Below are 14,594 nucleotides of genomic sequence, written 5' to 3'. Positions count from 1 at the left end.
TTCATTAGTTTTTCCATTGAGGCATTAGACCTCAGAAAACAGGATGTAAGTTGGTTGGCATTATATTTTGGTTACATTAGTCAGCTGCTGTTGATAGCAACCGATTAGTTCTAACTACTGGTTATACCACACTTGCACTTCAAAAGTTGGGTAGGTATGTATGGTATGTATGGTTGGCAGTAACAGTTCTCCAATTATTTTTACTTAATGCAACATTTAAAAAACTAATGGGGGCTTCCCTGGTGGCGCAGTGGTTGAGAATTTGCCTGCTAATGCAGGGGACACGGGTTTGAGCCCTGGTCTGGGAAGATCCCACATGCCGCGGAGCAACTAGCCCCGTGAGCCACAACTACTGAGCCTGCGCGTCTGGAGCCTGTGCTCCGCAACAAGAGAGGCCACAATAGTGAGAGGCCCGCGCAATGCGATGAAGAGTGGCCCCCGCTTGCCACAACTAGAGAAAGCCCTTGCACAGAAATGAAGACCCAACACAGCCAAATATAAATAAATAAATAAATAAGTAAATAAAAAGCCAAGCATTTGAAGCCCTTAAAAAAATAAAAATAAAAAAAATGGGACAATAGTTCAACAAAAATGTAGAGTTTTCTTTACACTAAATGGATTTGCAAATAGGAAGTATTTGTTCTTTTCTGGAGCTGGATTTGTATTTTGATAGCCTATGACATATTTTGTAGTTACCATATTTCTGCAAATATACGTCTACCAAAAATTCCATTGCCATATCTGTAGTTATTCATGAAATAATAAGTATAAAATAATCCATTTATTTACAGGGTAAAGGTAAATAAGACAGTAATACCAAACTCTCTTCTTCAGAACAACACAGTTTTGTTTTTCTTTTCATTTTGTAAATCAGATCCCTTTCTATAAATCTGTTTCCAAGCAAATTTTATGCTCTGACTTTAAAGCTTTGTAAGGATCCTCTTGACCTAAACAATAAATGTCTAGAGATCAGTGTTGACTGTTTCCTAGCAACAAATTAAATGCTTATAGATTTTGATATTCACATGGTGTCTTCACTTCAGAAAGCTGTTCATTAAGGTCCAGGTTAATTAACACTTCAGATAATAACAGAGACCCCTAGTCACAGTCAAGAGTTATTCCTGTAAATGTCATCAGATCAGTTACAGGAAATGGGCTATTTATGATCTCACTCACAGCTACATCACACATGGAGTTGCCTGTGTATAATCATAGTGAATCCTGGCAGCTTTTCTCAGAGCTACACTCTAACTAGCAATTGCCAAATACTAATATAATATTTGATGTAGTGCCAAATCATCTGTCTACATAAGAAGCATTTCATGTGATGAGACCAAGCATAATAAAATCTAATTGGAAAAAATGCTTCAGAAAAGAAAACCAGAAACAGGTATCCCACGGGTAAAATCTATTTGTGTGCTAAAACATCTCTGTTAGGTCAAGCACAGACTTCCTTTTGGTGTCTTTATTTGGCCAATTAGCTCCCAAATTTCAATTCAACTGAACAGCAGTGCTCTAAAAACAACTTGCAATTTCCTGGGTACCCAAAATAAAGTGAAATCAAATAACCCAATTTTGATAATGGAAGAACACTTTCTTGCTCCTAGGTAATGAGTCAAATGAAGTGTTACAAGAAATCCATTGTGTGTCTGTCTACTCTCCAATGAACCATATATAGAAAAATACTTTTAATCAATCACCTTCACAGGCATTCAAACCCATTCCACTCTAACTAATGTACTGTCCAAGAACTGCCAAAGATAAAAGTGATTTCTGACAATATTTATCACAAATGAAAATTACAGAAGTCTAAGATAGGTGATCTGAAAGAATAAAACAGTGCTAAACTTTAATATGGGAAGGAAGGGTAACATGTAATATATACTATTTTCATGTCTAAGGTAAGCCCTAAAGGCAGTGAAGATGACAATAAACAGACTCGTGCCTAACTTTGAACAATTAATGTACAAACACTTATTGAATTTGATGAAATGCTTCCATGTATCAACTCCTGGGTAATGGTAAACAGAAATATAAGGAGTTTATTTTGCTTCTACTCAAAATTTTCTTCAAAAAATTTGAGACTTTTTTCCATTAAAAAGTATAAATAGACGTAAAAGGGCTTATGATTTTTGCCCATAAAAGTCCCATAGATATTTATATCTTATACCTAATCATTAAATTTTCCTTCAACAACAACAATAATAAAAATAAAGTGGTCTCTAACAAGTATAAAGTCTAACATGTTCTTTTTAAACAATTATTTCCCCTGTATATTAAGGTACTGCTCAACATTTAAAGAGTTAATTACTAAATGCAGTACTTTTCTAAAGTCTGTTATAGGAAGTGTCTTATTGGTTTGTACAAACAATAGTTGCAGCAGTTAGTAATGTTTCTAAAATCATTCCTAGCTAAAATTATTAATGGACTAGTCTCATTTATAGGGGAAAATTCCCTCTGTAACTTCTATATAAAAATCCCTGTATAATTTCAACAACTATATTACAAAAATAAAATATCTGGTCACTGAAATAGAATTCAAATGATGCAAACCAGGGATAAACTGCTATAAATAAATTATATACCATGTTTCTCTGAATCATAATGAGAATGTTCTATTAAAAGTCTGACAAAACTATCTATGTGGAGGCATGTTTACGATAAACAGAATATATAAGTAATAGGTTCAGAGGAATAAATCTCAATTCAGAAAATCAAGAATATTCCCCAAGTGGGATATCTATCTTATAAAGTGATGATATCCTTTTCTGAGTTTTAATCAGAAAAGTAATGAAAAAGAAATAATGATGACACTCTTCTAGCTGAATACTTACGTTACTTAATGACAACTGTAATGCATACAGCATTTTAGGTTCATAAAAGTGAAAGCTAAAAATCCCAGAAAAAAAAAGGCATTTGATATGAAAGAAAGACATATTACCTTTTATTTCATGTTGGCTTGCTTCTCGTCTTCTTTCTAGTTCTTTTCGGTCATAATTCAACCTCTTTAAGCACATAATTCCATATTGTAAACTTGTTCTGTTATTTTTTTTTTAAAGGAGAAAACACATTTAGTTTACTCAGTAGATGATTAAGCATAGTCAACACTATGCGCTACTTCTTCAGGCAACAGGTTAAAAAATTCCATTTGTAATTAAATCCTTTAGAATTGGAGGGAATTAAAATTATAGTTATTCTAAGTACACAGTGTTTCTAAGGGGTAAAAAAAAAATATTTTCAAAATAAAATAACCATAGTCTTAAAATTAATCTTGGATTATGCTGTTCATCCACATGTCTTTGTTTTCCATTAGGCTATTTCAACATTGTTTGAAGACAAAGGAACATTTTACTCCTTTGAAAAGAGTCACTATTATGGAGACAAGAAGGAAATTATAAGAAAGGGATACTCTTCTTTTTAGCTGATGAGAAAAATAATATAAAAACATGAATGAGGGCTTCTCTGGTGGCACAGTGGTTAAGAATGACACAGGTTTGAGTCCTGGTCCGGGAAGATCGCACATGCCACGGAACAACTAAGCCCATGCACCACAACTACTGAGCCTGCGCTCTAGAGCCTATGAGCCACAACTACTGAGCCCACGTGCCACAACTACTGAAGCCCGCACACCTAGAGCCCGTGCTCTGCAATGAGAGAAGCCACCACAATAAGAAGCCTGCACACCACAACAGAGTAGCCCCCGCTCATCACAACTAGAGAAAGCCTGAGCACAGCAACGAAGACACAACGCAGCCAAAAATAATAAATAAATAAATAAATTTATAAATAAATAATAAAATGATGAATGAGTTAAGTGATAACATACAGAACCAAATATCAAAATGAATAGCCACCAACTCTAAGTGATACAGAAATATGTGAAAGGAACAAGTCAGCAGATATTGAAACTCTATGTGGAAAGGATATTGTGGAAGAGCAGAAAACTGACTGATCCTTAAAGGATCAGGCAAAGGGAGGGTTAGTAAAGGATATGGAACACCATGAACATAGGATGGCTGATGAAATGTTAAATGTGTGGTGAAAGATCCTCTGTCCACAGTGAAGATCTATGCCAGGAAGTTAGGAGGAATAAGATTTTATATGGAGAATGGGGTTACATTAAGGAAAGTTTGCATTCAGAGTAAGTGTAACACATCAAGGTGATAAAAAATTATTGGACAATTTTCACAGGAGGATAAAAATGACAATAAAAGGTTTTGGTTTAAGAGAGAATAATCTGGAAGTAACACAAGAGTTGGGGAAAATAGGTAATTCTAGGGGACAGGGAAATTAGTTGAAGAAGAAATGCCGTCAAAATAAAGGTCCCACTAAGGACAAAGAAAAGCATGAAAAGAAAATCTAGAAACCAGAGATGTTCAGAGAGAAGAAAGAAGACTTACTGATATTATATATAAAGGATGTGGAAGAGTATAATAGGTAAAAAGAACCTCTAGGCCTCAAGAACAAACAGCACTGAATATTAGTGATTTCTTAAATGTTTAGAATTATAGACAAATTTAGACATACACATTGGCCAGGCTACTCTTAAGTGCTGGATTCATTTCTAAGCCCTGCATTTTAATAAGAACAATGCTGAGTTCAAATATTTCAGAATCAGAGGAAAATGGAAAGAAATCTGCATTAATTGCTGTTATGGGATAAACTGTGTTTCCCCAAATTCTTACAACGAAGCCCTAATGCCCAATACTTCAGAATGTGACTGTGATGGGAGACTGGGTCTTAAAAGAGGTAATTAAGTTAAAATCAGATCATCAGGGTATGCCTTAATCCAGTATGACTGGTGTCCTTATAAGAGGAAATTTGGACACACAGAGAAACCTGGGAAGTACACACACACAGGAAAGACGATGTGAGGACACAGTGAGAAGGCAGCTATCTGCAAGCCAAGGAGAAGAAACCAATAATGCTGACACCTTGATCTTTGTTTTCTAGATTCCAGAACTTTGAGAAAATAAATTTCTGTTGTTTAAGCCACCCATCTATGTTATTTTGTCATGCTAGCCCAAGCAAACTAATTCAGTGGAATACCAGATAATACTGATGTAAAAACCATCATAGACATTAGCCAGCTTGAGGTTAAACCACTGGGTCTTGCCTAACTTCTGCCCAATTTTTGTATGTAATGTAAAATTGTGCTATAAAAAGGATATATGTTGTTACAACAATGTCTTGTCAGATGGAAAACTGGGCTGTAAAGACAATGGGATGCCATATGCAGTAAAGTATTTCTTGCTTTAAGTCAGAGCTAAGCATAGCATAAAGATGAAGCTTGTGTATTTCCCAGAACAAACAAGAACCCTGCCATTTGAGTAATTTTTATTTTTTAAAAAAGAAAACTTGATCTCTGGATGCATCATTTCTACTATAATAATAAAGCAATTAAAAGTTGATCCAGTGAAGAATAGAAAACAGGCACAAGTGTGTCATCAAAAATTCTAATATTTAAAAGTCTATTGCAACCACACAAAATTTGAGGCCCTAAATGTTCAGTGACAGGGAACTCACTACCTCACAACGTGTGTACTATAGAGCAATTGAGAGTGATACAAAGTTGTATTTTCTGTTGAACATAAATCACTCACCCTATTATCTATACCTATTTGTACTAGAAAAGCACATGTTCAAGACAGCAAATATTACTCTATCACATAATATTAAAACATAAGAAAACTTATCTAAAGTCTTCCCTTATCCAAGCTAAATTTCTTTAATTCCTTCCTTTCCCCCAGATTTTTACCACTTTATCAAAAACAATTTAATGTCCATAAATTTATACAGTTTCTTATTGTTATCTCACCACATGATAGGACTTTTATTGTGCCTGCCAATAAACACAGTCTAAATATGCCCTGTCAAGCCATTAACCAGAACTGAGATTTTTGTGTCAGCTATAAATCACATCTTTTTCACTTGAACTGCTTTTAAATCATGAATTCCCCATCCAGCATTTTAATGGTTTTTAAAAACGATGTTATATTTATCTCTACTAAATTTAATCCAACAGTGTAAACAACTGTGTTAAGATTCAAAACATTTTGATAAATTTGACTGAAGAATCTCAATTATTATCTCTTTATCCTAACTTTAGTCATTAACCTATATGATTTTTATACCATTTTAATTTCCATCACTAATTAAATGTTGGACAGGATGTGAACACAGTTTCCCAAATTGTCTAGATTTATATTTATTAATTTATTATAATAACTAACTGTATATAAAATAATCATAATACAGATTCTGCAGATAACCTACAAAGAGATCAGGCTACAACATAACATTTATGACATGGCATTATAACAACCATTTTTTTACTCCCTAGATGATAAGCAACTTGAAAAACTAATTTTCATTTGCCTTTCATTTATCTGTGCTCTTACCAATGTCTCATAACCCATTCAGTATTTTTTTTCCTGAAAATTAATGTACAAATAAGCAAAAGCACTAAAAGGTTTACACAAAAACAAAAATTTTCTTCAGAAGGGAATTCCTTCTCAAATTTTTTTCTAGTATATCCCTAAGTTATATAATTTATAACTCCATATATAGTTGAGACTGATGATTTTATTCTTAATAAATAATTTTCTAATATTAAAACATATATAGATACAAATCACAAACATGAAATTTCCTACAGATACAGGGGAAAAAAAGATCTATGCTGTATGAGAATTTTGTACTCTCCAGTTCCATAAACTTTGGGCATGTAATATGCACCCAGCTCTACATTAGATAGTCCCTGCAATTTGTTGCATAAAGATACTTTGCCAAGTTGATGTACACAGATGTTTCAAAGAGCACATATTCTATATTTCTTAAATATCTTTATGTTCTAGTAATATACACAGTTATTTATTTTTCACTTTAATTACTTTTTGGAAAAAACGTACCGATGGAAACTATCCACCATTTTTAAATGGACACGGAGATCTTTTTTTGTTAGGTGATCTAACATTCTTGCATCTACCAAGCATTCCATAAAATAACTTCTGTATTGAGGTAACCCCAGGCTGGGAAGCCATTCGTTTCCAATCCACTCGTGGTTCATATCTCCATATGCCAGGGTCTGTAGGAAAACCGGACACTAGAATTGTTTTATAGCAGTCAAGTTTCTTAGCCAATAAAATGAGACGGTAATTGGAGGGTATGGGCTATCATTATAATTGATATTTAATTCCTATGGTATATTGAAACAAAGTAGAAATAATATTTAGCCTCTAAATATTTATTTTGGTACAAAGTGGAACTCTGGGTACATGTATCAAGGTCCTTGCCTAAAGAGAATGATTAGGTTCACTTTGTTTTGCTCAAAAGGAATTACATTTTATACAAATATGCATTTTAATTCAAAAGCTAAAATGAATGATATAATACAAATGCTGAGCTTAAAGATCCTTTCTTTGTATTGATAGATTTATTTAATTCAACTTATTTTATTTTTATCTGTTAGCCAATACGCCACCATTTCCTTCTCTTCAATGCTACTATTACCATTGCCATGGTGTAATGGCAAATCTTGATGTCAAAATAGAAACCTCAGTAAATGAATAGAGAAAGGAGGCACAAGGCTAGAGAGAGAGAATGCTGAAGCTTTATGTGGCCATTGTTGTTACCTAGGGAGGCATGCAGCCCGTATTCTATAAAAATTGATGCAGTCTTTCATAGATATCAATCAATACAGACTCTGCACTTAAAGAAGCAGAGCATGATCAAACTCTAAGACAATCTAATTCTTTAATATAACAATATGAACTGATCTTACCACTGTTCTTAAAAGCCAAAATGAAAACCAAAATCAACCATCATCTCTAAAGCAATTTTAAAAAAAAAACTATTAATCTCTATTAATTTGACAATGTCTTCTATTTAGTTCCTTATCAAACAACAAATTCACAATTATAACATGTATTTCTAATGAAAATCTAGGTGTTCCCTTTATTTTGTGTGTTCTTAAAAAATGAAATTCTCACTAAAATAAAAACCTAATGCAACCCTAATTTACTCAATGTTTAAATGTAGGTCCTAGTAATAACTACAAAAATTTTTCTTACAGTCAAAGTTTGAATCACATTACCTATAACACACATTAATTCTTTTAGTAATAAACATGCAGAAATGTTGAAAAAGGAACAGCTTCCTTGCAAGCATATATGTTTGTTCAAAGTACAGATGCTTAGCTCATATGCCATCTCAATAAATGGGAGTGACTTCTGACGTGTAGTCGCAAGGCTAACACATGTCCCTCCAACTCCATTTCTCACACACTTTCCATTATACTTTAAAGAATAGGTGATTCCAAATAAGTTTTTTGAAATCTCCCCTCCCTGCTTACAACCAACATAAATGATTCCTGATTAAATATATTCAGGGGTGATTTCCAAGAAATTTAAGTTATAGTTCATTCTTTTAAAGGAGAAATGAAATTTTCCTTTCAAAAGAGGCCAGGTATAAAATGATGATCATCTTCTTTGCAAAATATGGTGATTTTAAAAGACCTTATAGTATTCAACATAATAAAGTCAAATACATGATTAGCCTAATCTTAAGCTAAGTGAAGACTTATAATATTATGACATACAATTTTCTTACTTTATATCCTTATAGCCTACTAAATGATATTGTTTTAAAGCACATGAATTTCCTACCTGGGCCCAGCTTCCTTCCTCAGATTCTTTCTGTGTTAGCAGCAGGAAATGATTAATAAAGCAGATAAAGATAAATTAATCTCAAATTAATACAGTGAATTTTTTCTAGTAGAAGCAAAATTGCTTTGTTATTAAAAATGTTAATTAAGACACAGACAAATAAGTACACAGATCCTTATTCAGATCCACAGTAATCAATAGAGCAGTTCAAGGGCAACTAAAAAGGCACCTACACAGTTTCTAATTTATTCTAATTAAATGCACACACATACAACATATGGAATTTTCATGATACATTTGATCTGGTCATTCCAAACCTTTTCTAATTCTTAAAAGTGTGGGATTTTACAAATGTAATAAGTTATGACAAAAATTTCTGATTATATACATACAAATATACGATACATAAATGTGTATACATACATATGATGGATAAATCTTATATAAAGTAAATTAATGGAGTGGACAAAGTAACTGCATCCTTCTAACAAAACTTTGTGGTAATCGAATGGGTTTCAGTAAGAATCAACAACAAACAAAGCTAAACAAGAAAAGACCAAGCACAACAAACTAAAAATGTAATTAGCACACAACATTGGCATTTTTTTCATCAGAAACTAGATAATCAATTTTTCAAAGAGGAATAAAATTAAAAGGACATTAAATTAAAAATAAGTTGCTCATAATAAAATGCATGGCATGCCCAACTTTGTTACTTTAAATGAGAAATGATTATATGTAATATATTTTTAAAAGCTGACAATTACAATGAGTCACGATGAATTTTTTAAGTCTGTGCTTTTAATACTAAATGAACACTTTGCATGCGGGTGGGAGGAGGAAGCTCTGTATTTCAGAATGGTAAAGTACAAGAAACTAAATAATTATATTTAAAATGAGTATTCAATCTACACATTCTATTACAAATTTAATTGGGCTTGGTAACATGCATTACCTGTGAATATGTTCAATTTTAAGTGATATTTGTTATCAAAACTTTCCAATGTTGCAAAATGTATAAATAAGTGTCATTAAATTCTTGATTATTGTTTGCATGTTACAAACTCTTATATTAACCACATTATGCCAATCTAGTACGGCTCCATTTAAAAATGTCTAGGGTCAGTGAAATAAAACCATAATGAAAAATGTTAGTTATCATTGCATATTACTATGTAAACATACCCCATTTACTCTGATCTACACAAACAAAATAGCTTTTCCATCCAAATAGCAGCAAAATAACTTTCTTCATGTTCAACAAAGCTGTAAAGACTAACCGTTTTTGCTGGAGCTGCAAGATTTTCCATTTCTTCATGGGTCACCCAAACGTTGCCTGAAGGCTAGTGAGGAGGCCCAGAGGGAAGCAGTGGGATCCATGGGAGGGAAGCAGTGGTAAAGAAGAAACGCAGCACCACTGTAAGTTAATGGTACCACAGTAACACGACCATGCTCTTGCTTCTATAGCATGCACAAGAGACAGCATTGCTAGTTTCTCATAGCTGTCTTTTTCTTCTACTTCAAAAGATTAAATAGAAAGAGGCATGCTGTGAAGCTCACATGTGATAGATTTAAAATGATACTTCTGTAATTACTAATCAGGAAAAAGGCTTAATCAAAATTTGCATTTCAGTGGTATGCGGCTATTGGATCCACTTTTTGTAATCATGGAGAACTGAATAAATTTGATCTGTAGAAGAATATTTTTATTTTTTTCTTCAGTAAACAAAGGCACATGTATTTTGTTGTGTTATTACCTATATTTTGTTCACAAAGTTTTAATTCTTCAAAGTCCTTGGAAAGAGAAAACTGGTTGTAAATACAAAGCTGAAAGCTCTATCATAAACTGTGTGGAAACCAATATCAGCTTTTCCCAAATGACCGCTTCCTTTTACAGTTCAGTAAATATGTTGTTTTCCTATATTCTTATAGAGAAAAAAGAAGAGAAATGCTATTTTGGAGTTAATAATAGGTATTTTTCCATTAAATATTGTCAGAAGTCACAAAACCTAGGTTTCCTAATTTTTTAGCAGTATCCTTCACTATTATAGATGTAAAAGGAAATTTTCCCTCTAGCAGGCATTATTCTATTATGAAGTCTCATTTGCCTTCTAAATAAAACAACCCATGATGTTTGTTTTATACACTGAAGTATTAATACATACAATTTCTAGACCAAAGTCCACTTAGTAACATACAGATCACTGGGAACCACCTCCCATCAAATTCCACCATTTTACTGGGAAATATTTATGAACATTTCAATGTTGTCCAAGCACATCAATTCTATAGTTACAGTGGAATTTAATCTTATGTATTGCTTGTTACTTGTTTTGGAAGGGGTCTAGTTTCAAAGAATTGGAAGTAGCAAAGTTGATACCCCGACGTAAGTCATCACCATAATTCTCTCTTGCCTTTTCTACCAACACATAGTACCATGTTGACTTATTTTCTATCATAAATAATGTAATTTAATATAATTTTTAAAATAACTACATATAAACTAAATTGATGAATATAATTTGACATAAGATAAATCTCATGTATAAGAGAGTTACTCACATATATAGTTGTGTAACAAAACAGATTTGAGTAGTAAATATTTATAATAAATCATATGGGCATAAAATCTCAAAGGATAAGCATCATATATATGTAAAGAATTCTCATTCTCCTACCATTTTGGAATTTTGAGCATATATGAATTTTTTCCTAAAAGATAAAAGCGTGCACATCTGTAAAATATACTGAGAATACAGCAGCCATCCATGTCATTAAATGCCCCTCCCTTCTATCCCTAGGTTCCAGGAATGGTGCTCATTATAAAGAGAAAGTTGTGTATGAATATATGAATCATTAAATCATTTGGCAGAAATTGCTTTTACTGAATTTTTGAGCCGTGTACTATGCTAAAAATAATTTTGCAATCATCTGTCACATTCCCTTTACACCCAGTGACAACAGTGTTTTGCCTGAGTGGCTATACTGTTTAACGTGAGCTTCAGTGATGGTTACCTGAGAGGAAATTCATTTAAGCCAGATTGTTTTACAATGATTTCTAAGGATTCGACCTTGATTGTGAATCCAAACAATGAATATCTCCCTCCTTCTATAAGAAACTTGACCAGTATTATTTCATACTAGAATACATACATGTATAATCTCTTTCACAGGTTAAAGTCTATATTTGCCAGTCTATCACCATATTCTGGGGTGAGTAGGACTCTGCAAGCTATGGCTTTATCTGTATCTTTACATGCAACATGAGTATATATCCAGGGCAATTTTCTAAAATATGGTTGCGAAACTTTCTGAAGTTGTAAGTTAGCTGTTCACTTATGCTCTGCAGTTTTACTTCTGAGAAGCACTGCCTGCTCTAGAGTCTTGTAAAGTAATCCATAAAATGACTTCTAAACAACCCAATCAGTTAGGCATTAGTTGAGGTTTTAACAAGTTTATTTTATAAGCAAACCCATGTGTAGTAAGTCAATTATTCAGATTTATTTCTTTTTACCACCAGTTTAAAAGATGGAACTTTCAACAGGGTAAGTCATAAAAGGGTGCTTTAGAGCATGAGTGTTTCAGAGCATGTGTGTGTCTGAGCACATCTTAGAGAATAGCTAGAGTGGGACGCTTTGAGCAACCAAGGGACTCTGGTGCCTTGGGTCCAAGGATAAAGACAATGCAAAAAGTAGCTTGGAAAAGCATAAAGGACAAGTATCATATAATTTGGTTGTGGTTTTCTGAGAGCCGCTGAAAATCATTTACATCAGTCCACGCTGCAACCCCCAGTATCTGAGCTGGAGAATGCAAACCAGTAGACTTTTTTTCTTCTTCTTCTTCTTCTTTTTTTTTTTTTTTGTGGCGAATACCATTTGAGTCTAGCAAATGATTTCTAAAATTTTAACTATCTGGAAATTTACCAAATTATAATCAAGAGGCTTGAGTTCTAGCAGTGCCACTTCTCAGTAACTACCCAGGACATTTCCTAAACCTCTCTAAATTTTAGAATCTACATCCATTAAGTAGACTAAAACTGCATACTCATACTAGAAAAAATACAAATAATTTAAAATTATGATGTAATATATTCTGATACAGGGCTGGGACTAGGATGAGGTAGGTGAGGTGTCAAGGGGGCTACATTTAAAGAAGCACTCACTTTCAGGATCATGCAAGTGCAAGGTCGGTACTGACAGTGAGTGCCTCATTCAATTTTATTTGAGGTGCCTTGCTGGCCTCACTTTAGTCCAGATGGAGTAGAGTATTCAGATAGTATTATCAAATGAGATCTAGTAGGAAAATTCCTAAAGGATGTTGAGAATTAAAGCACTTAACTAATTAAATCATTTAGGACAGAATTATGATATAAAAATTAATATTAAAATGAGTTTAAGGAAAAAATGAGTTTAAGGGATAACTCATGAAAATTAATTGGAGGAAAATAATTCTCTTGCTGTCAGAAATACAAAATAAGTAAACCAGCCAGACCTCAGAATAATCCTAAACTTTATCTAGCTAGAAGTAACTTCTGTTACTACATAAGTCATTTTGAAGAATTTTTTATTTTATAATTGAATTACAAACTAAATTAATTTGAAATTTACTTTTCACTTTCAAAATGGCCTAGATCCACATTTTTCCCTTATCTGAATTGATATGTCTCACCATAAGAAGAGAAATATTTCTCATTATAATAAGACTAGTTTTACACAATTATATTTCACCTTATTTATATTAAAGGTTGAGGCTTAGGAGGTTAGTAATAATGAAAAGTGGAACCAAAGTAGACTGGAAGAATGTTGCAAAGAAGAAGGAAAACTGGTAGAGTTCAAGAAGCAGGAGAGTACACTTGTTAGGAGCATAGACTATGGGGCAAAACAACCTGGGGTGTGACCTTAGACAAGTCATTTAACCTCTCTGTTCATCAGTTTTTCCCATTTGTAAAATAGATGTCAAAAAGTACCCATCTCATAGCATTATCCTGAGGCTCAAATGAGTTATTGCATGTAGAACACTTAGAACAGGGACTGACACTTAGTAAGTACTCCACTGATGTTGGCTGTTACTACAATTTCACTAGAATTTTCATTAAACAATCTCTACCCAAGTAAATCTTTAGTTTAATAAATGCTATTTTCCCCATACATTGTGCTGAAGCCTATCTTATGCCTTACATGTCTGCTCAAATTTGCTGAATTCTATGTTTACTAAAGATCATTTATATTTGTTCCCAAACCTGTCTACTTCCACTGCACTTTTTAAAAAATTAGGCAATTTAAATAAATATCACATAGAGCCAAAATTAAATAAACTTGGCTCATGTATGAACACTAAGTTGAATTATTTGGAAAGACCAGATAAAGGTAAATCTTAAAGCACATTGTCAGTGAGATACAACTTCAGCAAAGTCTGGGGAAGAAGTTGTAAATTTCCAGGAGAATTCTGTGCTCACATAGCTTTTCAAGTATCTTCAAGTTATCACTTTAAAAAGAAACTCAAATTTTAAAAATTGAAGATGTTTAATGGATGAAGTTATCAAATAAACATAATGTGAAACTCCAGGCATTGGAATTATACTCAAAGAAAAGTCCTAGGGTTTCATCTAAATTTGCAAATGCCTGAACATTTACATATTTTTACTTAAGATAAAATATTTAAAGTATTTATTTATTCTTTATGACACACCTCTTTAACCAAATATTTCAATTACCTGATAGATATCTCCATCTCTATTCTATTTTGTAAGAGGCCTTCTACAGTAACTGTAGCTTAGGAAGAGGAAACAGAAAGCTGGAAGATTAGGGCTGGCCCAAAGATATAATAAATGTAAATAATATAATAATAATAAATGTAAACATTAGAATTTTCTAATGTTAGCCCATTTCGTCTAGACAGAAAAGGAGGGAGAGTTCTGTTCAGTTTAAA

At 32.9% G+C, this 14,594-nt stretch overlaps 1 protein-coding gene across 1 annotated transcript in view; it reads right to left on the bottom strand.

Moving 5' to 3' along the window:
* PPFIA2 (PTPRF interacting protein alpha 2) overlaps positions 1 to 14,594 on the bottom strand; it is a 474,509-nt gene that overhangs the window by 15,668 nt on the left and 444,247 nt on the right. Inside the window, exons 27-30 of the mRNA XM_060165096.1 lie at positions 9,947 to 10,009; positions 8,667 to 8,696; positions 6,912 to 7,105; positions 2,942 to 3,039 (exon numbers count right to left, since the gene is read on the bottom strand). Coding sequence (XP_060021079.1) covers positions 2,942 to 3,039; positions 6,912 to 7,105; positions 8,667 to 8,696; positions 9,947 to 10,009 — 385 coding nt within the window. The remainder of the gene's footprint in view (positions 1 to 2,941; positions 3,040 to 6,911; positions 7,106 to 8,666; positions 8,697 to 9,946; positions 10,010 to 14,594) is intronic.

Source organism: Lagenorhynchus albirostris, chromosome 11 (genome assembly GCF_949774975.1).
Source record: "Lagenorhynchus albirostris chromosome 11, mLagAlb1.1, whole genome shotgun sequence".
In the NCBI taxonomy this organism is placed as follows: domain Eukaryota; kingdom Metazoa; phylum Chordata; class Mammalia; order Artiodactyla; family Delphinidae; genus Lagenorhynchus; species Lagenorhynchus albirostris.
Note: the sequence above shows the minus strand (reverse complement) of the source record. Positions and strands in the feature narration are given on the sequence as shown.